The sequence below is a fragment of the Acomys russatus genome, chromosome 17 (assembly GCF_903995435.1).
Source record: "Acomys russatus chromosome 17, mAcoRus1.1, whole genome shotgun sequence".
Lineage (NCBI taxonomy): Eukaryota > Metazoa > Chordata > Mammalia > Rodentia > Muridae > Acomys > Acomys russatus.
This window is the reverse complement of record NC_067153.1, coordinates 64667143-64692006: the sequence shown is the minus strand read 5'-3', so window position 1 is coordinate 64692006 and position 24864 is coordinate 64667143. Positions and strand designations below refer to the sequence as shown.

General features: G+C 49.0%; 1 protein-coding gene across 5 annotated transcripts in view; it reads right to left on the bottom strand.

The window, feature by feature from the left end:
• Positions 1–6229: 6229 nt before the first annotated feature.
• Positions 6230–24864, bottom strand: part of Hoxc4 (homeobox C4) — a 37333-nt gene continuing 18698 nt past the window's right edge. For 2 of the 5 annotated variants that reach the window (XM_051160432.1, XM_051160431.1), the window contains exons 2-5: positions 8389–8509; positions 8024–8243; positions 7322–7696; positions 6230–6840 (exon numbers count right to left, since the gene is read on the bottom strand). In XM_051160432.1, the coding sequence (XP_051016389.1) occupies positions 6485–6840; positions 7322–7696; positions 8024–8243; positions 8389–8481 (1044 nt within the window). In that variant the 5' untranslated portion in view covers positions 8482–8509 and the 3' untranslated portion in view covers positions 6230–6484. Of the gene's footprint in view, positions 6841–7161; positions 7211–7321; positions 7767–8023; positions 8244–8388; positions 8510–8810; positions 8942–24864 lie in introns of those variants that run through there. The other 3 variants (XM_051160433.1, XM_051160434.1, XM_051160435.1) reach the window with 3 other exon arrangements.

Genomic DNA, 24864 nt, shown 5'->3' with positions numbered 1-24864 from the left:
GGGGAAGGGGGTGGAGAGGATCAAAGGGAAGAGGAGGGGGGGGGAGGGAGAAAGGGGAGAAGAACAAAGGTGGAGATTGGAGGCTCTGCCTCGGAGCAAAGATAAAGGGGGATCTGGTGGGATGGCTGAGCCAACATCTGCCCTGCTAATAAAACCTTGTCCTCTTTGCTGCTGGCCAAGGGACAACTCTAGAGTGGTCAGATCCGGTTAGAGGTGGCCAAGCCTGGAGGCCTATCCCAGGAACCTTTGAACCTCAGCTGTCCCTTCCAAACTGTCACCTTTTGGCTCTCCTTCTTCTGGTTTTACAGTTGGGGGCAGGGTTCCTAGAAGAGAAGCCGGGCCTGGCGATTATCTCAGAGGATTATTGCAGGAAAGAAGTAAAAAAACAACGCAGGGAAGGGTAGAAGGCAAGTGCAGAAGGCGGCAGACATGACAGTTAAGAAAAGACAGACCTGGAGGAAGCAGGGTGCAGTCATATTCCAAAATGTTTTGAAACCCTCTGAGACTGAGCCCCACCCCTTCACCCCCACCCCGTAGGAGCCTCTCACCACACCTGACAGGCCCAAGGTGGGGAAAGCACACCCAGATCACAGATCGGCCATACCTATCCCATTTCCCCTCTTCCCAGCTAGAACCCAAACCCCAGTCTGTAATCTTAACTTCCTGAAATCTATTCCACCTGAGCTCAAAGTCTCCCCTTGTATAAAGTTACAGACACAATGTTGCAGGAAGGAGCAGAGTCACTGCTAAGAGCTTAGCTACTACCATGCTGGGGAGGCACCACCCCAACAAGAACAAACTGGTTTTGGGGGGACTCCTCCTAAGTGACTCACCTTCCAGTCCCTTATCAACAGTTTGAGAACGACTTTCTTTTTTAATTTAAAAAAAAAAAAAAAAAAGCCAAACCCTAATCTGGCACAGAGACAAAGGCCACAGCATCTGTGCAGCCCACCTCTTGCAGGAAGTGGCCTTCTGGCCTGCAGTTCTGGTGATGGTCGGTATTAAAGGCCTGTGATTCTTTCTGGCAGGCCCTGGTGCAGCTCACATCAGCCCTTCTATCCAATCCAAGCCCTCAGAGATCTTCTCCAAAGGGTCTCATTTCCTGCCGATTAACTCGGTGAAAACTATAATTTTTTTTAAAGAAAATAAATAAATAAATAATCTCCTTGTTTGGTAGTAGTTAAGTGGCACATTGGTGGAGGAGTAATTGGGAGTCCGCTCAATTTTCCATGAGGTAGCAGGGCAGCTTGGAAAGAAGGTGGTGATAGGAGAAAGAAAGAAAATAGGGACCCACAGGCTTCGGGAGTTCACCGCGCAATGAACCCGCCCAGCCTGGGTCCTATTGTCCGCAGCCAGAGCTCGGGGGTCGTGACCTAGGAGAAGGCGACACCGAGCCCAGGGCAGACTCGGCCTGCTGCCCGGAGCAGCTCTTGCCCGGCTTGGCCCTATTTCCCCATTTCTCCATCCCAAGACACTCTCCCCCAGCTGCCTTCCTCGGGCAGTCCCAAGAAAAGGAGCTGCCTTCTCCTTTTTGCCAGAATATTTTGCGGGGCTTCCCAGGCAGCCAGAGGCCGGGAGGGAGAAGCTAGGGTTTGGCCAGTAGCTTGGCAGTGCCCACACACTCTGTTTCAGGGTATCTGTACCTGCCACCCCCCCCCCCCCCACCATCACCACTACCACCACCACCAAATTCAAATATACTTTTCTCTCCCAGGCTCTAAACTTGGGCTGGGAAAAGAGAGAGTCTGAAACAAGCAGGTGAGCCCCGGTGAAACTGGCTTTGCTTCACCTTACCCCTGGGGCAGGAGGAGCAGAGCTCAGAACACTCTTCAGATTAGAGGGTCCGGCAACGACTGGGGGACATTTAAAACGAGCCCACCCTTTTACTAGACTCTGTAACCCTCTCTCCTTCCCTGAGCCTTGAGCCTGGCAGGAAGGAGGCAGCTTCAGCCTTTCTCCCAGCTTGCATGGGTTTATGTTTCCCTGGATCCTGTGTGGTGAGAAGATGCTAAGCTGACACCAAAGAGAGCAGGGTGAAGTGAGGTAAGGGGTAGGGTTGGCCTGAGAAATGGAGGGAGAGCTCATCTGACCCCCCCACCCCCCACCCCCACCCCGGCCTTGGGAAGTCTATGACCAAACCTCCTTCTCTTTGGCCTTAGTTTCTGCCAGCCTTGCAAGCCCCAAAGGGAATAGTCAGATTATAAGGTGTGCAAGCCTTCAAGTCTCTAGTTCAAACAGCGCATCTTACCACTTTAATTCTCAAGAGCCAATACCCCAAACTTCCACACACCACAGGGGAAAAAAAAAAAAAAAAAAAAAAAAAGATTAAAATGGGATTAGAGATACCAGGAGCAGAAAAAGCAGTCTGAGAGGGGTAGTGAGTTCTGTGAGGAGCTTGGTCAGAGTCAAAGGCATTTTTTCCCACCTAAATTCTGCAAATGTTTATTTTGGGCTTCTGCCCATCCAGATAAATCAAGCTAACAGATTAGGAGGTTCATAAAATTGTATTCTTAGGTAATGACATCCAGAGAGGCAATAAATATTCCATCTGCTTTGGTGGCCGCTGGAGTTAGGGATCTCCAATCGCTTTTTACCAAGCCTAGGACAGGCTTCTAGGAAAAGAGGCATTTTAATTTGAATTAGCTGTCCAAATTGGGGTGCCAGATAAAAGCCGCGGAAAGCCCAGAGAAGTGGCTTTGTCAATACAGCGCCATGCTACCCCAGGACCTGGCAGAAAGCCCGAGAAAAGGATTGAAGTGCCCAGCATACTGCTCCTCCTTGTCATGGTACCCTCCTAAGGGCCCTTTTCCGGATTTGTCCAGAATCTTAGGAAAACAGAGAAACTAGCCCTAGCAGAGGGCACCCTAGCCCACGCTCTGGTAAACTTCTTACACACACGCGCACACACACACACACACACACACACACACACTTCGGATTTCAGTATGCAAGTCCGCCAAAAGAAAATTGAGACATTCAGAACTGTAAGAAACGTCATATAAATGGCAAAGAGATCCTCAGAGAAACAGTGGCCTAGGCCTGTCCCCCAAGCCTTACTCTCTCCACATTACCACAGGTTTTTTTTTTTTTTGAGCAGTTTTCCCACAACATTCCTACTTGTACGGACGCCTATTTACCCCAAGAAGACCTTACCCATCTACATTTGATTTACCATCTTCTCTCTCAAGCAAATGGAGTTGAAACAAAGTTTAGTGCAAGACAAGAGTTTAGACTTGAGCTCCTCTGGCCCCAGAGAAGATTGAGTGCTAGCTACTTACACAGTGAAGGGGTTTGGGGCGTGTGGGCATCTCTCCTGATGCTCGGAAAGGAGGACTTTGGAAGATTGGTGCTTCACAGGTCTTCATGTGGTTTAGCCATTGAAGATGATACAATGCTGGGCCAGCAGGCATTCATGCTGGCTTCCTCTCCCATGAGCCTGGGCAAGAAATCCTCAGCCCTACAAAAGCTGGGGCATCCTATCTGGAGGCCAGGGGCTGAGCAAGGACTGGGCTTAGGAGGGTGGGAGATGGGGGTGGGGGAGAGGTCAGAGGCTCTGCCGAATATAAAAGCAATGGGAGAGAAAATGCTGTGTCCTTCCCGTGAACCTAGGCTGAGTCCTCCTCCCCCCCCAGCCCCCCCACCCCCACCCCCAGCCTTTCCCCACTGCTCTACTCAACTTCAATAAAAGCCTTGCCCTCCACTTCCCTATGAGGCCAGGAAGCATCAGGGGCATTGAGACCAGGACTGCTAGAGCTTGGGGCCTAGGCCCAGGTTAGCTCCTGCCCAGCTAAACTGAAGGCTTTCTGGGTGGTCAGGGCCCAGGCATAGGAAAGCTTTTGGAGAAAGGAGAAGAGATTCCTGGAGGTCAGATGCCCAACTCTTCAAAAAACCCTAGAGTAAAAATATTTTAATTGGTCAGGATTGTATGGATTTGGGACGTTCCTTCCTTTCCAGATCAAGAAAGATAGAAGTAGGAAGATAACCACTACGTGTCACAAGAAGAAAGAATGCAGAAGGCTGCAAAGAAAGGGAAAGAAATGTCCCAGACCTTAGAAGCGGCTTTCCCTGGGTTCCAGAGTGTCCCTTCAGAAAGGATAAGTAGTAGTGACTCTCCCCACCCCACCACATCCCACAGCTCAAAGCTGCCCCTCCAAGCAGGGGACACAGGGGACACAGGGGACACGGGACAGTGGGTCTGAAGACCACCCGCCACCTCTTCCCATCCCACCTTCTTTGCAGGCTAAAGCCACCCTGGCCTGCCCCTCAAGCCTGCCTTCTCTCTCTTCAAGCACAGATAGCAACCTCGACTCACGCCCCCCCCCCAACCCCAAAGGCAATGCCCTCAAGATGATTGGGGCTACAGTCACATCAGGCTCCTAGAGTGCTTGGCTACATAAAAATAACTCCAGATGATGTTGCCTCCGCTTCCTCACACTGGAGACAGCGTGTTTTGCTGTCTCCAGGGAGGAGGAAGTAGTCCCCAAGGACTAGGTGACTCTCAACACATAGCCAAACTCCAGAGACACACAGAGACACTACCAAAGACCAGCTAGCACGTAGTTCAAAGAGAAAAGAACTTTAAAACATGTCAAATAGATTTTCACAACTTGCTGTCTCCCCTGCCTGCTGCTGCCTTCCTCTCCTGGATGCAGAATAGAAGAGGGTCCAGACCCCTGAGTGTCCTCCACCCTGAAGTTTAGATAAATCAAATGCTCACCTCACCTTCACCCGCCTCCCTCCCTGCCCCCCCAAAAAAAGAAAAGAGCAAGCTTAGCTTTGGGCCTGGTCTCTGGGGCCTGATAGACCCACCTGGGATCCTTTAGTGCTTTGGATAATCCGAGGTAGTTTTTTGATTTTGGTTTTGTTTTGTTTTCCTTTTTCTGGTGGTGCACCTCCCCATCCCCAAGACAACTCTGTTGATGTATCTCAGAACCTCAGTATGCTCCCAAGCTCTGCCAGGACGGTTGTAGGAAGAGGGTAGTCCTTGAATTTCTCAGCATTTTCCCTTAACACCTGGCAGACTCTGGTCAAAAGTTCCAGAGAAATATCATAGTCCTTTCTCTGCTAGCTACTCCAGCTTTTGAGGCCTGCCCATGCAAGGGGCCTTCCAGGCCTCTGGCCTCCACTTCACCTTTTCCCCCAAGGCTAAACAAACAGACATGCCATCCTGAGAGGTCACCTTGCAGCTGCAGAGCGACCAGCTTTCAACCCTCCATCCCTTTAGGAGAGTTGTAACTGAGGAAGGGCAGTCTTCCTCAAGGTCTTATTCCAAGAAGTCTTGAAAGATGAAAACTTTTTTTCTTTCTTCTTCCCTTTCCCTAAACTGCCTTCTAGTCTTCAGACTTGTCACTTAAAGGACAGAGAGGCTGGGATGTGAAAAAGGAATGTCAAAAGGGCCTGATTCTGTCTAAGGAAAAGTGAGGGCCCCCTCATGTTCAGCTTCACTGAACCCCCAGGTCTGGTTTCTCTGAGAAGTCTCCACACTCTGCCACGTCCTTTACCCCAGACTCTTTATTGGTTTTCCAATAAGCACTGAACACCTGAAGCCAAATGTTAAGGTTTGTGTGTTTGTTCAGAGTAAACTCAGGCAACTACAGAGACCAGACCAGCCGGTAAGAGATGTCACCAGGCCAGAAGGAGGAGGGTTAAAAAGAAACCATCAGACATCGACATAAAACTAATTCGCAGCCACTGGTTTATTATTGATCACGGGGCATTTCACATCAACACTAAAATTCTTTATTGCAAGTTTTACAATAATCAAGTAAATTCAGTCCAAAAACACAATGACCACAATAGGGGTAGGGGGAGCATCTACCTATAGATTGCCTCTCTGAACTGAAAGTTCATTTTTATTTTCTTTTGGTTCCTCAAACTGAACAGCTCTCAGAGGCTCTCCAGATCCAGATGCGTTTAGCTTTGTCTCTTGTCCTCCCCCCTCCTCCCCCCCACAAGAATACAAAAGAACTTCATAGCTTTGTTCTCCTTAAAATGACTTCCCCCTCACTAACCTCCTCTGGTGCATTTTCAATGCAAAAGGCCTAAGGAAAGATGGGGGAAGGAGGAGGAGAGAAGAGGAGAATCCACTTAAAAAAAATCTCCCTTTCCTTTTTCTTTTCCTCATTTCCCCTGAAATTCACCCAAAACCAGACCATCGCACCTTGCAATATATAATTTTTTGCAGCTTTTTTTCCTTAAAAATAAATACCCCCCAATGGCCTTAAAAAACAAAAACAAAAACCCAGCAGGTACCACGCTAAGACAACACCACATGCTTAAAGGGGTCCTTAACAGCGAAGGGGAAAAGGGCAAGGGGCTTGTTTGTTTATCTGTTTTGTCTGTTTGGAACTGACAAGGGAGGAGGCAGGAGGAAAGAGAGAAAAAAAGAACCAAAATATATATATATTAAATTCTATAAATAAGAGTCAATTTGTGTGTGAGGGGGCACGGAGCACAGGATGGGGGCAGGGGTGTAAGTTATGTCTTATAACCTGGTGATGTCCTCTGCCCGTTGCTGCTCTGGCGGCGTGGCGCTCTGGGAGTGGTCTTCAGAAGTGCCGGGGGTGGCTGCCGAGAGGGTGCTGGAAGCAGCGCCGGCCGGGGGCGCTGACCTCACTTTGGTGTTGGGGAGTCGGTGGTCCTTCTTCCATTTCATGCGACGGTTTTGGAACCAAATTTTGATCTGCCTCTCAGAGAGGCACAGCGAATGGGCGATCTCGATCCTTCTCCTTCGGGTCAGGTAGCGGTTGTAATGAAACTCTTTCTCTAATTCCAGGACCTGCTGCCGAGTGTAGGCTGTCCTCGAGCGCTTGGGCTCCCCTCCGTTATAATTGGGGTTCACTGGGGGAGGGGGAGGGGAAGCAAATAGTGGGGTTCAGAGGCAGCAGGCTCCCTGCCCCCACCCTCACCCCATCCTCAGCTTTGAGGAACAGGAGGGAGTGGTAGAAATAAAGTCATCAAGCTAAATGGGTTATAAAGAAGTTGAAGGAAGCTGGAGACTTTGTAGTGTAATAAGAGGGGAACCCTCATTGTAACGACACTGAATTATTTATGCGCCCTTAGAAAGCGAGCATAGTTTTCACACATACATAACAGATCGTAGCACATGGCTTGGACTGCCCAGAGTAGCTAAGCCATAAAATTTATGGGGGATGTAATTACCCATTCTCGCTCGTAAATCCAGTTCAATTGTGCTAACCCAGAGTCGCTCCTGGAGAGAGAGAGGGGGAAGGAGAGAAAGGAGGACGGGGCCAGAGGGGGCCAAGGAGGGTGGGGAGCGCCGGGGAAGAGGGGAGGGGGGGCAAAAAGCAAAGTTGCCTACCCGTGCTAACGTGAATTTTTTTCATCCAAGGGTAGACTATGGGCTGCTTGCTGGCGGCGCTGGAGGGATGGTCGGGGGCTGGCTGGCTGCAGGCTGGCGGGGCTGGGGACGGGGAGGCGGAGGCGCCTGAGAGAGGCGCCGGCTCGCAGAGCGGCTGCGATTTCTCAGGGTGGTGGTGGCCCGCCTGGGCCGGCCCGTGGGCTCTCGAATTGCCGGGCCCCTGGAGACTGGTGCAGCTATACTGACGCTCAGGGTAGCTAGGGCGCGGAGGCGGTGGTGGGTACAGCTCCTGGTGGTGATGCTGGAATCCCGATTCCCTGGTCCGGCCGTAATATTCCGGACTGTGTTCAGGGATGTAGCTATTTTGCGAATATTCTTCGCATGGAGGAAATTTCGGATCGATGTAGTTAGAGTCCATCAAATACGAGCTCATGATCATTAATTTCTGGAGTGGAAAATAATTTTTCTCGCTTTGTCGTTTTTCTGCTCCATAAAGCCCTCCTACTAGCTAGCGACCCTGTAAAGTTACTTTCACCATGTGACTCCGCCGGCCAATCACACCGAGCAACCCAGTCCCCGGATAAGGAACCGAATCGCTTTATTCAAAATGTATCCAATTTTTTGTGTGTGTGGTGCTGCTGCTGCTGCTGGGGGGTGGGGGATGGGGGGTGGGGGATGGCTGGTAGAAGCTGGGGTGCTCACCGTTGCACTCCCCACCAGACTGACAGTCCTCCCCTGCAAAAGAAGATGGGAGGCTCCCAGCTCGGCTCCAATGCCTGGGCTTTGGAAGCTGTGATTCAGCCCCCGCCCAGGGTCTCCTCTCCGGCTTCCAGTGGGCCCTGTGGGCCTCGGCATCAGTGCCTTTCCAGTAGTCTCCATTATCGCAATCACGTTGCAGTCCGTATAGGTCACAGGGCAGCGCCTCTCTTTCGCAGGAAGAGGAAGTTCAACGAGGGCTTCAGTGGAGGTTGGATGGGGAGGGGCCCAGGCTGAGCTTAGAAGGCCTGAGGTGCCCCACCCAATTCAAGGGTCCTAGTGTCCAGCTCCCCTCCCCCATACACACTCACCCAACCCTCTTGGCCAAGGGGCCTTGGAGACAGGGTCCCAGCAGTACTAGGCAGGTTGAGGCAGCGGGATGCAAACGCTCCTCCTGACGTCATTTCTGGAGGTCTAGGGCTTGAGCCCCCGCTGAAGAGAGACAGGAAGTGGTTGGCAAAGCAGATTTCAGAAATCCCACTGTCCTTCCCGGCCCAGGCCCCAGAGCACAGGGTATCTCTACTGATGGTCCATGTTTCCTGACCTGATGACTCCTCACATCACCTCCCAGACTGGCTCCAGAGCAGCTCTGGTGAGAGAGAGAGAAGAAAAGAAAAAAGAGAAGAGAAGAGAAGAGAAGAGAAGAGAAGAGAAGAGACAGATTTCTGCCAAGAGCCAGTGTTCTGAAATGGGGCTCAACCAAAGCCCTAGGAGTTTTTCTTCCACGTCTTACCCTCAGATAGGCCTATTTGGGTAGAGCCTGCTTGCTTCCAGTCAGGGACTGTATCCGTGTAACACGTGTGTTTACATATAAACACATATTCCCCAGGGCCAGCTCCAGGCTGCCTTCCAAAAAGAAAAGGTGCGGTAACTAAGCTTTGGAGGCCCTGCAGGGGTCTCTGGCCTATTCTCACCACTGTCCTCTCCCTCTGTCACCCACTCACAGAATACCCCCCAGGAGAGGTGGCAGAGCCAGGGAAGAGAGAGGGGGCAAAGGAGGGGTGTTTTTCTAGCCACTGCTTCAGCTAGGGGTGGCCTCGTCATCGGACTCCAATTAACTGATCTTCTATAACTCAGAGTTGGGGGGGCAGCAGAGGGGAAAGCCCAGGGAGGGAGCCAGGTCCCCTTGTTGTACTTGATAACAATTATAGTTTAAAATCATAGCTTGCCGGGGCTGGGCTATATTTTACTTGATAACAATAAAAGTGACACATAAAGTTAACTGTTTATGTTTTATTTATTAGACTAAATCTGCCAGCGGTGGTAGGAGCGCTTGCCTCGTCGCTACAGCTTTTATAGGGCTGTAAAACGTCATAAATCAGTCTCGCGGAATCGCCCGCACTCTTTGTGTCGGGAGGCACAGGGCTGGCGGCCGCTGGCTGCCTGCTCCCTCCTTTCCACGAAAAGTCGTAATGTGATTTTTTTCCCTCTGATTTTATTATTATGATCGCCGCCGTGATTAGTCAATCTACCTTTAATTCGCCGCCCTATGCTGCCTCCTCCCAGCCCAGCCTGGTTGACACTTGAATAAGTACCTTTTAAAACAGCATAACAACTATTTGAGGGTTTAATTAGAACATCTGCAATTAAGGGAATGAGGAGAGGAAAGAGAGAAAGAGAAAAAGCCCCGTGAGGGAGATACTTAAAAAAAATAAACCGGGAGATTCACAACATTCTTTTCACCACCTTTGGGATGTAGGAGAGGGTCTCCACTTCCAAATTAGGGCTCTTTTAGAAAGCCCAAAGACACCAATTGGGCCTGGGCCCCTGGCTGCCTTCCCTGCCCCAATACTTAGGGACCAAGCCTCTGGCCAGGTTCACCGGAGCTTGGCCCCATGACTTGGTGCTTCAAAGTCCTAGATACCCTAACGCCAAGAGACAGCGCCCCCTCCCCCACCAGCTGGGTGAGGGAACCGGAATTCCCTGGAGGTCAACCATCTCTTACAGGAGACTCCCAAACTCCCAAAGCTTGGAGAATCCATGCTCACTTGGACCAGCTGTGTGCTTGGAAGAGGAGCTCAAGGCTGTGAGTGAGGGGAAAGCAGATAAACGGTTGTTGGTGGCTGGGAGCTGTGTGAAGACTTTTAAATTTCTTTTATACTCTCTCTGTCTCTGCCGCCTCTGCTCTGTCTCTGTCTCTGTCTCTGTCTCTGGTCTGTCTGTCTGTCTGTCTGTCTGTCTGTCTGTCTCTCTCTCTCTCTCAAGTTGTTGCTGGTAGTGATAGACTAGAAATTGCTGGAAGTGGGTAAAGGGAAGCTAGCACCAAATCCTCACTCTACAGAGATATGAGCAACAGTGTCTCATCTGGGTTCCAAAGGCCCAGAGAGCAGTGAGGGAGAGCAGAACTCCTACAGCCCTTGGACCTAACCTCCTTTCCAGGCCTGTGTTGGCTATGCTGCCTCACTCTGCCCCAGCTGTGAGTAATACCCTTTCCCACCTGCAAAAGTGAGCGGTCCGAGTGCCTCTCCTCTCAGCCCCATTCCTGTCACAGTCTCCCAGCCCTGCCACCCACCCCAGCCTTCTTTTCTTTAGTTCTAACCTTCTGGAACTTACTAAGGTCCCCTTCCCAAGACATTACTGTCATAGTACATGCCAACACCTCCTAGATTTCTTAGTTCCTGAGGTGAGTCCAGGAGATTCTCAGTGAACAGATGCAGAGTCAGATGCCTCAAACTGAATGCCAAGTTTGTCTTTGGCTATTATGTTAACAAATACATATCCACACATGCTACTAATATGTCTTAAAATATTAAATGCCTTTTATGCAGCCATTAATAAATGGAGTTCCCATTCCAGATTTGCACAGCAAATTCAGCATGAATAACAGAAGGTAAAAAAAAAAAATCTATGAAATCTCCCCCAAATGTGTCCACTCTCATCTACATCGCTTATAAAAAAAATAATAAAAATAGAACCAAATAACAAACAGGAATGCTTTGGGGCTCCTGTAGCTTTAGGAAAAGGAAGTTGCCCTACCATGTCAGCTAAATACCTCAGCACACAGACCCAGCCAACATGTTTGTTTACCTGAACACTGTTACAAACAAGGAAATCTTTTCCTGTAGAGGGCTCCTGCACTTAGCAGGGGCTTAACTGGTGTGGGAGGGGTTGCTCAAGAGGCCCTCCCCACTGATGAGTCCTTGTGTTGGGTCTTTTGTGCCGTCCTCTCCTGCTTTGCCAGCCCACAGACTCTGCTCTCTACTTCGCTTGGTCCCAGCTTTATTCTTTATGTTTTCTGACCACCTCTCTCTCTCTCTCTCTCTCTCTCTCTCTCTCTCTCTCTCTCTCTCCAGCATCCAAAAGCTCTCTGCATGCTGCCCCACACCCCCATCTCCTTTCTAAATCTTGATCTGATTTCTCTTTTGGAAACATGTTTCAGTACAAAGCGTTTCCCTTCTGACACCACTGAAGAAAAATATGTGTCCATTGTTGTGAGAGGCCTTATTGTGGCCCGATTACCATACTGACCGTTGGCTAACCCATATTCCTCCCTCCCCAGTAACAAGATGCTGGCTGAGATACCCCAGCGGCTCCAAGGATTCTGTGCTGCAGTAAAAATCTCACCTCATACCCCATAGATTTTCTGAGGGGCAAAAATAAATAAATAAATAAAATAAACAATTCAGGATTAAAATTGTAAAAAGAAGGAAAATAAATGTCACTCTTTCCCACTCTCTGAAGTACAGGGTTTGGCTTTCTTTCTTCCTTTCTTTTTAATGTATGTGCTTTGTTATTGTTTTGGGGATTAAAAATTATAGCGTGCTTCTTTCCTTTTCCTCAAATAAATTGACTTTTAGATGGTATGCAATCAGGCAATTCATTTCATTTTGATTTTTTTTCTCCCCAGGGCAACTTGAAAACCCCAAACTAAAACAAGACTCTTATACTATTTTTTTCTTTGTGTGTCTCTCTGCGTTTACATGGGTATAGTATATGTATGTTTTTGTCTTTTCCTAATGCTAGCAGGCAGGACTAATGTATGCAAAAGAATATGCAAATGCTTAATTGATTTTTTCTTAAATCTCTTGTCAGTAAAAGTAATAAATTGGTCTAGAATGATTTTAATAACCTGGATGTGTCACTAAAAAAATACTCAACCTTTTTTTTTCCCCCTGCTGGAATTGCTTATAGTTTCAAAAAATAAAAATAAAAATAAATAAAGAAAAAAGGGAATAAGAAAAAAGGGGGAAGTAACCACAGAATGTTCATTTACCCCCTTAAAAATATTAAAGATAAATTTCTCTTGTTTGTTCAGAGACCGTAAGCAAGACCCTCTTGTGCATCGCCCCCCGCCCTGCCTTCCTTGGAATTCAATTTTCCTCAAATCTCGTTTAAAGTGGCTTTTTAAAAAGTGGCTGCATTTTAATATTGGTTAGACAGAGTGACCTGCATTTCACCTCGGGTGTTTGACTTGTTCCAATAGGTCACTGCCATGGGGTTATTGATGGGGAAACTCCATTGAAATTTGTCTCTTCGCAAATGGCCTTTAGATCTTCCAGCGAGTTCAATAACTAGTTATAATGTGGAAGGGGAAAAATGAAGGCCCTGGGCTAACGAATTTGAAGCTTCATTTTTATGCTGGAGAATTGTTAGTTAGAGGAGGTTGGGTTCCCCCCCACTCTCTGTTCATCCCAGCTTGGGTGAACCCCACTCCCACTCAAAGCTGCTGGATTGTACCTCCCATGAAGCCTTGTTTGAGGTATCCCTTTCTCTCTGATGCAAATCTTACTTATGAAGACTGTTGTAAACTCTGACGAAGGAAGCTTGCTTTGTTGGAGGCTTGAAACCTGAACTTTTTTTAAAAAATCAAGATAACTTTCAAAGGAGATTAAATATGTCTTGGAAAAAGCAAAGTAAAACAAAACAAACCCCTAGATTTGGGCTGGCCACAGTTTAGAGAGGGTTCCTTGGCACCCACAGTGGAGGAAATTGGAAACTCTTGGGTGGGGGGACCTATAGGGTGCTTCCAGGCGCTCTACCGTGTTCCTGGCCTCGGAGGAGTTCCCAGCCACAGGAGAGATTGGGCAGCCAGGACCAAGACAAGAAGACTAAGGACAGAGGAAACATCTCACGAGGGCCCAGGCAACCCTAGAGTCTCCCTCTAGGGTCACAGCAGGACTCTCTTGGGGACTTGGTTGAGTAATTGCTCAAAGAGCTCTATCCCTTCTGTAGAAGGACTAAAGACCAGGGCGCTAGAGAACTGGAGAGGAGGTGGGATGGAGGAGCAGAGACTTTCCTTCTTTCTGGAGCGCTTTCGAGGTAGGAGAAGAAAGAAGATAGGGTAGGTCTCCATTAAATTCTTTCTAACCACAGCCAAGATGGAGAGTCCCTGGCATGCCCAGAAATCCTCTGTGAGAAGGAACTGCACTGCACAGTTTGGCGGGCCTCGACCCCGCCACAGCAGATCATTACCACTATTAACCTCAATAATAACCGTGTGTCTTCTTTTTACAGAACGGAGCTCCCCAGAGCCTTATTCTCCCCTTCAGGTGCCTTTTTGCCTCTCACCCTGTTCAGCCCAGAATCTCCCCTGTAATAAGCCCGGTGGCCTCCTCCCAAGCCTGTCTATTACCGGAGTCATCTAAAAGGTATGCTTTGGATCCTGGGTTGGGGGAAACAAGACCAAAGGGGATGAGTAAGTGCCTAAGAAACTGAGGTGCTATCTCCAGCTCCCCCCCCCTCCGTTGGCTTAAAGCTAGAGGAGTTAGGTGCTACCCTAGTTCTTTGCCAAACTTGCCTAGGCAGATCCATGGTACCACTGGGATCAGGGAGAAGCCTCAACTGCCAATGGGCTTCTTAACCTCATAAAATAGGGAAGCCCAGAAAAGGGTTGTGGCAGCCGCCAGAACGGCCTGGGAGGTTTCCCAGACTGCTATTCTTGCCCAGCTGGGACTAGCAGCAAGAAGCTCTGAACTTCCCACAGCGGCTGGGCGTGCGCCCCGCCGGACAGGCCAGTCACACCCGCATCCTCCACACCTCGCGCCACCCAACAGCCCCCCACTCCCGCACTTAGGCCACATAACCCCAGACCCTCAGCCCAAGCCTCACCCCTCCCCGTTTTAATTACGTGATTGATTTTCTCTAGGGCTGCTTCTCGAGGCGCCTCTGTCTCCGAATGTTTAAAATTTTTGGCTCCGTTTTTTGTTTGTTTGATTTTTGTTTTTTATTTCCGAGTTCCCCTGAGGTGTGCCAGCGGTCCCTTTCGGGGGTTCTTAGGCCCAGGAGGCGAGGGCCTTATACTCCACGGAAATGACCAAGCCACACAGTCCTGCGACAATATGACCCTACCCACCCGCCTCGGAGTCCTTCCCTTTTGAGTTGTCCTCTGGCGCCTGGCCTGGGAGCTGGTGTCTGCAGGTTTATGTTTCTGTCTACCACCCCCCCTCCAAGAAAGTGTGAGAAAGTCTGGGCTGAGACCGAAGGAAGCGAGAGCGGGCATGGACTCGAAGACCTTTGCCTGGCGAACACCTGGGCTCAGCGCTGGCGGGGAACCAGCAACCCCGGGAAGCGTACCCGACCGCAACACTCCTCGCCTAGGCGCCCTTTGGACTACAGGCTCTGATGAGGTCCTGGTTGCCGACCCCAATACACATCAGGCGATGGGGTCCAAACGTTACCTCGCAGCCAGGAGGTCCCTCAACTTGGCCGCCCCGGCAGTAGGCAGCAGCCTTTCCGGGTGGCTTCAGTCACTTATGCCCCGGGACCCTGCGGTCCAGCCCCCTCCACTTCGAGCGCTGCAGGTGAGGCGAGGAAGGCAAAGGGGCAGGGGCAAGAGTGTTAAATTTGAGAGGGGTAGGCTACGGTAGGGGTGAAAGTGGAGTCTTGGAGTCAAGAACTCGGCCTCTCTCTCTCTCAAGAGAAAAAGCCAACTGACCTCTTGCTCCTTTTTTCCATCCGGAAGGAGACCTTACAACCTTCCCAAATTGCTGGACTTCCGCTCACTTTCTTTATTTACAGTTAATAAACACTTCTCTGCTTCCTCTTCTACCATCATGTTCGTTCACTGATGAGTCACTAGTAGCGATTTTTTTAAAATGACACTATGCAATTTTTCCACAGGGAAAGGAGGGGGTTGGGATGCTTCTCTCATGCAGAAGTTCAGGGAAGCTTGGTTTGGTCACAACCTCTTCCCTGCCCCCTGACCTACAACACCCCAATTCCACCCTCCCCCTAATCCCTTCTGCGCTGTAGTCGCCGGGTAAATAAGAGTCCGTCTGCCTGGCTATTAGGATTCTGGAGACGTGGGCATCTGTAGCAATCATTAGTCAAAGCCGCAGAAGCCAAAGCAGCCGAGGAGTTGGACAGAAAAAATCTTGGAAATGATATACAGGAGCTGAGGCAGCATCAATCCCGGCGATAAGAGCGTGGCTGCCGAAAGCAGGCGGCCAGCTTAATTGGGCCCTGGGTACCAAGAACAACGCTGGAGGGGAGTTTAGGATTGTACAGTGACCCTGGCACCATTGAGGGCACCTACAAAAATATTTAGGACCTAAACACATTTTCCTCCTAGTTTCAAAAAATCCTGTGTGCGTGTGTGTATGTGTGTCTGAGTGTCTGTATGTGAGTAGAGTTAACCGCCCCTCTCCCCTATGTGCAGGGGCGCTGCACTGGACTGCTTCCTGGCCACTACCTTTTAGTAGATGCCACGGGTGGTACTGAAATTGGGAAGCTGGAGCTGGGGTCTCAGGTCCCAGCTAGAGCCTAGGAGGAGGCTATGATCCCCGTGGAGGGTTTTCACAAGCAGCGTTTATCAGCCAGACTAGAGTTGCAGATAATCCTGGAGGTAGTGGACAAAATAATCTACTTTAATAGACAACACGTTCCGAGTGCTGCTGAGTCCCTTCCCCACTCACCAGGTCAGAAGGTGCTTGGGGGCGTGACAAACAACTTTTTTTCTTTTTTAATTTTTAGGGGAATATTGTGCCCTTACACCCAGATGCATTGTGGGAACTATCTCTAAGCATATGTTTAAATATTTTAAGTCTGCAGAAAAACTGAAATACCTATAAACATCTCCATATACATAACTTCATTGTGTAGATATTTTATGGCGTAAGAACCTTGAATAAATCTAGATTTTAAAAAAATTCAAAGTAAAAATTTAATCATACACACACACAGCTCTTTCTAAGGAGGAAAAACTCCAAATATTCATTTAAATGTTTAGAGAGAGCTGCACCAACACATCCCAGAACATACCTACAACCATTATTGAGAAAGATTGGTCATGTGCACACAAGAATCTGACAGAGGACTGTTAGGTTCGCTGTGTATCTATAAATCTAAAGATCCATAAATCTGCATATAAATTTGGAGCAGAGAAAGCTGTGAACATACATCCTGACACAGACACAGAAGAGTCTAGAAGAACATTCTTATGTGAGCTGAGCCCTCTGCGTTCTCTAAAGACACAAGTGCTGCCTTGTATCTGTTCTAAGAATGAGGAGGTTCCTCTGGTGTCTGTGGGCTTGGGGTGGCCCACCCAGACTTCTCTGAAAATTGGATGAGGGCAAATTAGCTGTGCACTATTGAAAGACCCCAGGGTCTTACGTACTTTGTGGCTTTATGTCCTATGTGTAAGGGCATCTCACTGGCAGTGGATGCCTATACTCTGAAAGTATTTAGGTAAGCATTGCTCAGAAGCTCTGAGTACTGGTGAATACTTTTAAACCCAGGACTTGGGAGGCAGAGACCAGCTGATCTCTGAGTTCAAGGCCAGCCTGGACTGTAGAGCAAACTCCAGGACAGCCAGGGTGACACAGAGAAAGCCTGTCTGAAAAAAGGATAGATTAAAGGCGTGGTGGTGCACGCCTTTAATCCCAGCACTCGGGAGGCAGAGGCAGGCGGATCGCTGTGAGTTCGTTCGAGGCCAGCCTGGTCTACAAAGTGAGTCCAGGATGGCCAAGGCTACACAGAGAAACCCTGTCTCGAAAAACAAAAACAAACAAACAAACAAACAAACAAAAAGAATATATGTCTATTCCAGACTTTGAGGGAGGGGAAAGGCTGTTCTTTTTCTTTAGCACAGTAGCCCGATAACCACATAGGATGGGGAAAGAACTGTGGGGGCTGAAGTGTATTTGGTACCTGAAAACTCATTAATTGTCACTGCAAAATAGAACCATTAAAGTAAAATGTATTCAGTTTGGTAGAGAGGTCTGTGTGAAGACTGGGGACTTTCCACACAGCCTTGCAGTCACCCAGTCCCAGCCAACAGTTCTCATCATTGCCAGGTGAGACCTCTATAAGTCTCACTCCCATCTGCCTATGTTTCTTATGCTCCAAAGTTTCTCCTTGTCGAGAAGGGGTGTCTTGGGAAAGGGTCACAAAGAGACAACAGAAAATCGGATCTCTCCCTTTGAGGCTCTCAAGTTGTTTGTCTTCAAAATTAGTTCCTCTGTGATTAAGGTTATAACTAGGCTTGCATTGGTGAAAAGGAAATGAAAGTTTTGATTTTTACAGTTGGAACTTTGAGTGTCTTGGGGGCAAAGGGAAGTCACCAACTGGCCCCTTTCTTATTGAAGGCAGAGGATTTGGGGGAATCTGAAAGTCCTTTTATTTTATTTTTTCTTTGGTTTACTGGAGAAGGGAGGTAAAGATAGGCCTTGGGTGGGCTTGGGGAAGTGCAGTCCAATCTAGTAGCCAGCTTGTGAGCAGGGTGATTTACAAAGCAAACCTTACATGCCACTTCCTGAGAATTCACCAGATCAAAACAGCCTCCTTAGGTGTTTATGACCCATCTCTGCTACCAACAGGAAAAGCTCCCTCAATAAAACTTTAGCCACCTCCATTCTCGATGGGGGAGGGGACACATACACAGTCTGATGTGAAGGACCTGACCCCTTATTACACACACACACACACACACACACACACACACACACACACACACACACCACACACACACACACACACACACACACAGAGAGAGAGAGAGAGAGAGAGAGAGAGAGAGAGAGAAACAGACAAACAGAGAGAGAGACAAAGGAGAGGCAGAGGCTTTGTTTGTTTTTTAAGTTAAAGAAGTTCTTTGTTTGATTTTTGGTCTTTCAAGACAGGGTTTCTCTGTGTAGCCTTGGCTGTCCTGGGCTCGCTTTGTAGACTGACCAGGCTGGCCTCAAACTCACGAACTCACAGAGAACTGCCTGCCTCTGTCTCCCCAAGGGCTGGGATTACTGGCATGCAATACTGCACCTAGTTAAGAAGTATTTCTTAGAAATATATTTTCTTTAATATCTGAGCAAAGAAGTGTTTGAGAGTGGCGAAGAAGGCAAAGGTATTCTATTACATAGGGGTCTGGTTTCTGAACACCACCACAACCACCACCACCACCCCAAGCTCTCCAGCTCCACATAGTTCAAACTCTAGGACAACAGGGTACCAAGAGTCATCAAGACTATGGTTTCTACTTATAAGGGGCTAGCCTAAGGCTTGGCTTTTTCAGAGATGGAAGAAGACTTGAAGAGTGGGGGTGGGATGGACAAATGGTTTCTATCCTGGGCTAGTGGAAAGAGATGGAAAAGGAAAGAAGGGAATTGGTTGGCGGCTGGTTTACTGTGTCCAACCAGGCTTCTCGCCTCTATCAAAGCATGATTTGGGCATACACATTTACTTCTGGACTGTGTCCTGGTGTCCAAGGACAGGTTATGAAGAGAGCTAAGGGTCCCTGGAGGGCAGAATTAGCCTGCTCTATCTCTCTGAGACTTATGGTGCAACAGAGAAGAGACTCAGGGAAGTGAGCCTACACATTCCATGTTCCATCCACTAGGCAGATAGGCAGGGTGCCTAGAACCTTCTAATATTCTAACAGTTTCTAATGGTGGTCAGAGACTGAGCAAGATCCTAGACAAAAGTTCTAGTGCAGCTTTCCCAAGTCTTGTGTTATTTACACACACACACACACACACACACACACACACACACACACAGAGAGAGAGAGAGAGAGAGAGAGAGAGAGAGGAGAGAAGAGAGAGAGAGAGAGAGAGAATCGTCCTTAGTTTTTCAGTCCTTTAGCCTTAGGAGTGGGAGAGGGACAAGAATTGCAGGGTTCTGAGAGACTCAAGAACAAAGTGATCTATCTCTGTGGTACTTGAGTCACATGCAACCTGCAATTTTTGGGAAATTCCTCCTCGAACTCCACTAAAGCAGCCCAGGCAGATCTTATCAGAAAGAGCACACCCCCAGGAGTTACAAAGAGCCAGCGAAAGTAGACTAGGAGGAAGAGATTTGACTTCTTAGCCTTCTAACAGTCATATCTTCTATTAGCTCCCTAACCCCAAACCCTAGCTCGGCATCATCGTAATTCTGTACTTCCTTTTCACTTTCTACCTGCTACTGTTGCTCTAGCTGCATTTTGGAGGAGGCTCAGAGTGCTGTCCTCCCAATGAAATGACACAGAACTGGGCTGGAGAGATGCCTCAGAGGTTAAGAGCACTGGCTGCTCTTCAAAGGTCATGAGTTCAATTCCCAGCAACCACATGGTGGCTCACAACCATCTATAATGAGATCTGGTGTCCTCTTCTGGCCTGTAGGCACTACATGCAGACAGAGCACTGTGTGCATAATAAATAAATAAATCCTTAAAAAAAAAAAAAAAAAAAAAAAGACACAGAACTAAAGCAAAGATGCTTCAGCATCTTCTCCTTCAAAAACAGCCCAAAGCATCTAACTCAGGATTAAGAGAGACATTATGCTTGGACATGAGAAATCTCTCTTTCTGGAGCCCGTGGGAGCAGAGCAGATCTGCCGTCTTTCCTCGCCCATCATGTAATCAGGGGAGCTCAGAGTGACGTGTCCACACTGAAGGTGAAGCTTGGTCTCAGGCAAGGCTCCCTAAGGAAATGTGTTCTAAGGAAGAGGGGCCCTGTTTCTGACATCTCATCCCAACCCCCACCCTCATAGCCTGTGGCATTATTCCCAAGTCAGCCCCACCCAGAAGACAACCAGGCACTTCTCATTCTTGCATCCTACCCATAATACTTACAGAGGAGGGCTTAGAGCCCCAGGGAGAGTGCCTACTCTCTAGTTCATGGGGGCAGAAGAATTCCTTTAGAAACTATCCCCCAACAAAACCTTGGAGATGTGAAGAGAATGCAAACACAAGCATTTCCTTTGTATGCACATGCTATGTTGATCAGAGTTATTTTGATTTGCTTATTCTAGTTTGATCCGCATAAATTCAATGTCAATGTGTCTTCTGGCAGCATAAAGATGGGATCATTATATAATTTACCTTTACATGGATCAATATATGTATATTTTGAACCAGGGTCTTGAGCATGCTAAACACGTGTCCTACCACTGAGCTGCAGTCTCCAGCCAATTTTATTATATCTTGTTAAAAAGAAAGGAAGGGAAAGTGGCTTAAGCAAACCCATCAGCTGTTGAGTATGGAAGCAGAAGATTCTTTGGGTCCACTCAGTTTTTAAGACTCCCCTTAACTGATTTAAAGTCATTTTACAAACTAGAGGTACCAAGCATAATTTTCAAAAACCATCTCCACTTTTGCTACCTTCTCCAACTATGCTTGAGGCAGTCTGATCAAGCTAATTCCTGGCGCCGGTCCAGAAAGTTAATCTTTTAACCATTCTACCTGTCCCTAAGAGGATCGCAGGTGAATGAAAACTCCAAAACCTTAAAGGGGTGGGGGGCTGAGTACAAAGCAAGAAACAACCCAGAATTTTTAATTCGGGGGAGCTGTAGTTCCACCCGCATTTGCTCTGAAGCCTAATTCAGAGTCAGGCCAGCATATTAGGCTGCCTCCAGATGCCCGGACAACTGGGATTTTTAATGCCACAAACAACTTTGTTGGAAACCAGAAACTCCTCAGAACAGCTTTTAAAACTGAAGGCGGGGCTGTAATCTGTTTAATATAGCTCCTACCTGCACTTTTCTGCTCTGGTCTTACTAGGGCTGACCCAGGTCCTTAATCCAGGACTGAGGAGGAAGGAGGGAAGGAGAGAAGACGGGGAAGGGAGGTGGCCCGGATCTAGACACTGACCCAGTCATTTTTTTGCTGATTGGTTGATGAGGGCATGTGACTCCCCTAAACACTTTCCTGATTGGTTGTTATGCTTCTTCTGGGGGTTGAAGGCCTAGGAACAAAATTAAAAGCTTTGGGGGGGGGGGTAGGCTGGGGCATCTTTGGCATCCGATTGTTTGCCCATCCCCCCATCTCAAATTCGTTTAGAAAAGAGGGTGGGAAAACTAAGAATCTCAGCTCCCTTTTGTGTTTGCTGTTTTCCAGGTGAGATCCTGCAAAACATTAAATATACATACATACATACATACACACACATGCATACGTGTATATATGTGTGTGTGAGCCCGTGCATATATGCATGCTTGTATATAGGCTTGGCCAAAACAAAGCATTGGCAGGGAGAGAGGACCACTTGTGAAAGAAAGAAAGAAAGAAAGAAAGAAAGAAAGAAAGAAAGAAAGAAAGAAAGAAAGATTTTGAAATAGAACTTGTGAGCCTGAAGATTAAAGGGGCAGAGGAGCATTGAATGCCCCCAAGAGATGCTGTGTAAATCCATGAAACATAGAGACATCCCCAGCTCGCCCTCTACTCAGAGAGAAAGAGAAAGGGCTGAGATGGGCGGGCAGGGAGGGTGCTGGAGTGTTGCCAGGGAGTGCAGCTTTGGCTCAGGCTCAATTCTTAGTTAAAGACCCTTGAGTTCTGTTGAGACCCTGGGGGGACCCGAGGAAAGGAAGAGAAACTCCCGTCTTCCTGATGCTTGGGTCAGAAAGTTTCCACAAGTCCTCAAGAATCACAGACTGGTGGGAAGCAGAGTAGAAGACAACAGGCAAAAGGCCCCAAGGAAGAAACTTTTTGAATGGGCTCCTGGATAGTCCTCAACGGTGAGGGAGGGGGTGGAGGGAGCAAGACCAGGGTCCTAGGATAGGGCGTCTGAGGAGCCCTCCACACTGAGGCCTGAGCTTTTGGTTTAAGCACTGGTGGGACATGATAAAGTTGGTTCGTGCTGTGCTGTGCTGCTGTAGGACTGCCCCTCTCCACAAAGCAGGTGCACAGACTCCTCTCTGCCAAAGCAGCCCTTTCTTCTGGAAGATTGCTCCCCTCCCTTCTGTCTCCTCCCCTTCCCCATCTCCTCCCAGCCCCTGTACAAACCTTCCCAGTTCCCAGCCAGTGCACAAGGTCCCTGAGTCCACAAGCCACTCTCCTGGGTTAGTGCCCTCCCCGAAACCCCCTGGGAGGTACACCTCACAGGTGTGATGGGCATCTGCCTCCTGCTTCTGCTGCCTCTGTCACTCCTTGAGGTAAACCCGAATGGAGCCCCAGGGTACCCACGCACAATCTGGGTCCTGCTAGTTCCACCCCTAGGGAACCACATTCTTTTCTCTCCCCACCTTGGGTAGGGAGGCTTTCCAGAGCCTAGAAAATAAGTCCAACACACATTTTTCTGTACGCTGACCTGAGACCTCTAGGTCTCCAAGGCCCGGCTTTTTCTAGGCAAGGCTGGGCCTGCTGAGAGGGACTAAGTAACCACTGTTGGGGAAAAGTATAAGTCTTAAGGGGCCCAGACCACACTCAGGTCCTGGACTTTGGAGGCTTGGGTAGCTGCCCACCCAGGCCTAGTGGTGAGACTTTGAGATCTGTTTAAGCAGCAGTTTGTGGGTTCAGAAACCACACAGCTGCCCTTCCTGCTCCCGTCCCGTCCCCAGCTTCCCCAGCCGGCACCTACTCTTGGCTAGTGGCCTCTCTGTGGAACAGGGGACTCCAGAGGCTCTTTGCCCTTGTAAGAGTCCCACAACCAAACACCCACTGTCTGGCCCTGGCATTCCTCCCAGCCCAGGAAGACCTTGCAAAACTCTGAAGATGCAGAGCCCCTTTCTAGCCAGGCAGGCGAATGAAAGCTGTAGAGGAGAGGCCTGATCTAGGCCCTCCATCGGCCTGCTTCCCAGGAGCGCCCCTTTTTCTCCCACCCAGGCCTGAGGAAGTCTGCGAGGAGATAATTTTTTTTCCTTTCTCGTTTTCCCCCCTTAATGAGTGAGATTCCTTTTCTTTCAAGTTGGGGAGGGAGTTAGGTAAATGCAAGAGAGAAAGGGGGGGTGCGAAGAGAATTAACTTACAGCAACGGACCCGACCGCCTGGGATTCATTTGCGAAGATGTACCCTCTTTCACCATCATCCCCAGCGCCGTAATCCCCTCTAACTGCCAGGCCCTCTGTCCTAGCATTAAACCTCACCAGCAGCTGCGTGGCTGGACAGTTAAGATTATATATGATGTAAATATATTGTGGGTTTGTCAGCTCTCCCTACACCATAAAACTTGGTTTAATGACATCACGTGGTTCCCCAAGAGCCACTCACGGGCTTGCCTCCAGGCCATTCACATAAATAACCTCCAAAAGTTTCAAACTCCTAAATTCACATAGAACCTTTTCCTATTTCTCTAATGCTCAGTTACACTAAAAAGCCCTTGTGCCGCTTGCTCCTCTGCCCCCCGCCCCTTGCAGGGTGGGGAGGTGGGGAGAAGGTAGAGCCTCATTTATTTCCCTACTTATTCCTATAAGGACTCGATGCGTGTTGATATTTTTTTCTTCCCATTTTTCTCCTCTCTAATTGCTCAGAGTGGGTGGTGTCCCCTCTTCTCACTCCCCCGAAAGGTAAGTCATGATTCTTCCCCCTTCTTTTCTGCTGCCAGAGTGGGTGGGTTCCAGTGGAGAGCCGGGGCTCTACCATCACCCTTTGGGACCCAGGAGCCCCGTCCACTTACTCTCCCAGAGCAGTGTTGAGCCCTGGAACTTGACAGTTGTCCAGGGCAGCTTGGTGGGGTAGACCCTAAGCAGAAGCGTCTGGTTCCAGAAAGAAAGTGAATTTCTAGGCCTCACCCACCCCCAGTACAGGGGACGTCTGAGGCCTCTGGCTTTGTGTCTTCTGCCTCAGTTGCCTCTGTTGGCACTGCTACAGCCGTGACCGGACAAGGGCTCAAGCCTACGGTAGAAAGGAGGAGAGCTGGTAGGCACGGTCCCCTCCCCCTCCGCGTCCAGTCCCCCTTCCCAAGCCTGGGCAAGCTAAGACAGTCCCTCAGCTAGCTCCACCAGGGAATAAGAGGTTTAGGCCTGCGGTGGGTGTGGGGGAAGGGAGGAGGCAAACAATTCACAGAGAGCTGGTGAATTTTGCCAGGTGAGTCTGAGCAGTATCACCACTACTCCCTCCACTCAAGGCCTTGGCTCACCAACCCCTGGGGAGGAAGCACTGGGCCTCTTGAAGCCTGGAAGTCTGGAGCTGGCTGCCATAGCCACTTCCTTACTTAACTGTTACCCATCCAGGCCGCCAGCACTTTTTTCATGCTTCAGGGCTCACCCAATAGTTTTACTCAGCATGTAGAAAAAATTAAAATAGCTCCCTGAAGAAAATCACACATTCTATTTCAGAGAGAGTGTATATGTAGAAGCAGAGAGGAGAGGAGGGAGAGAGAAGGAGAGAGAGAGAGAGAGAGAGAGAGAGAGAGAGAGAGAGAGAGAGAGAGAGAGAGGAGAAGAGGAGGGGAGGGGAGGGGAAGGGAGAGGAGAGGAGAGGACTTGGTTAGGACTGAGCTGCCTGCCTGAAAGGTGCAAGTTGAGGGGAGACTTCACCTGTGCTCTAACCTTGCCTGAGCACAGAGGGGAGGGGAGGGTACTAGTGGGTGCAGCTCAGCAAACAGTTGCTGAGACCTCCTATATGCTAAGCATGGGATGAGGACAGGCTCTTGGGTCTTCTCAAAATGACAGACACAATAGCTTAGTCAGCAAGATGCAGTGAAGCCATCCCCTTGGTAAAT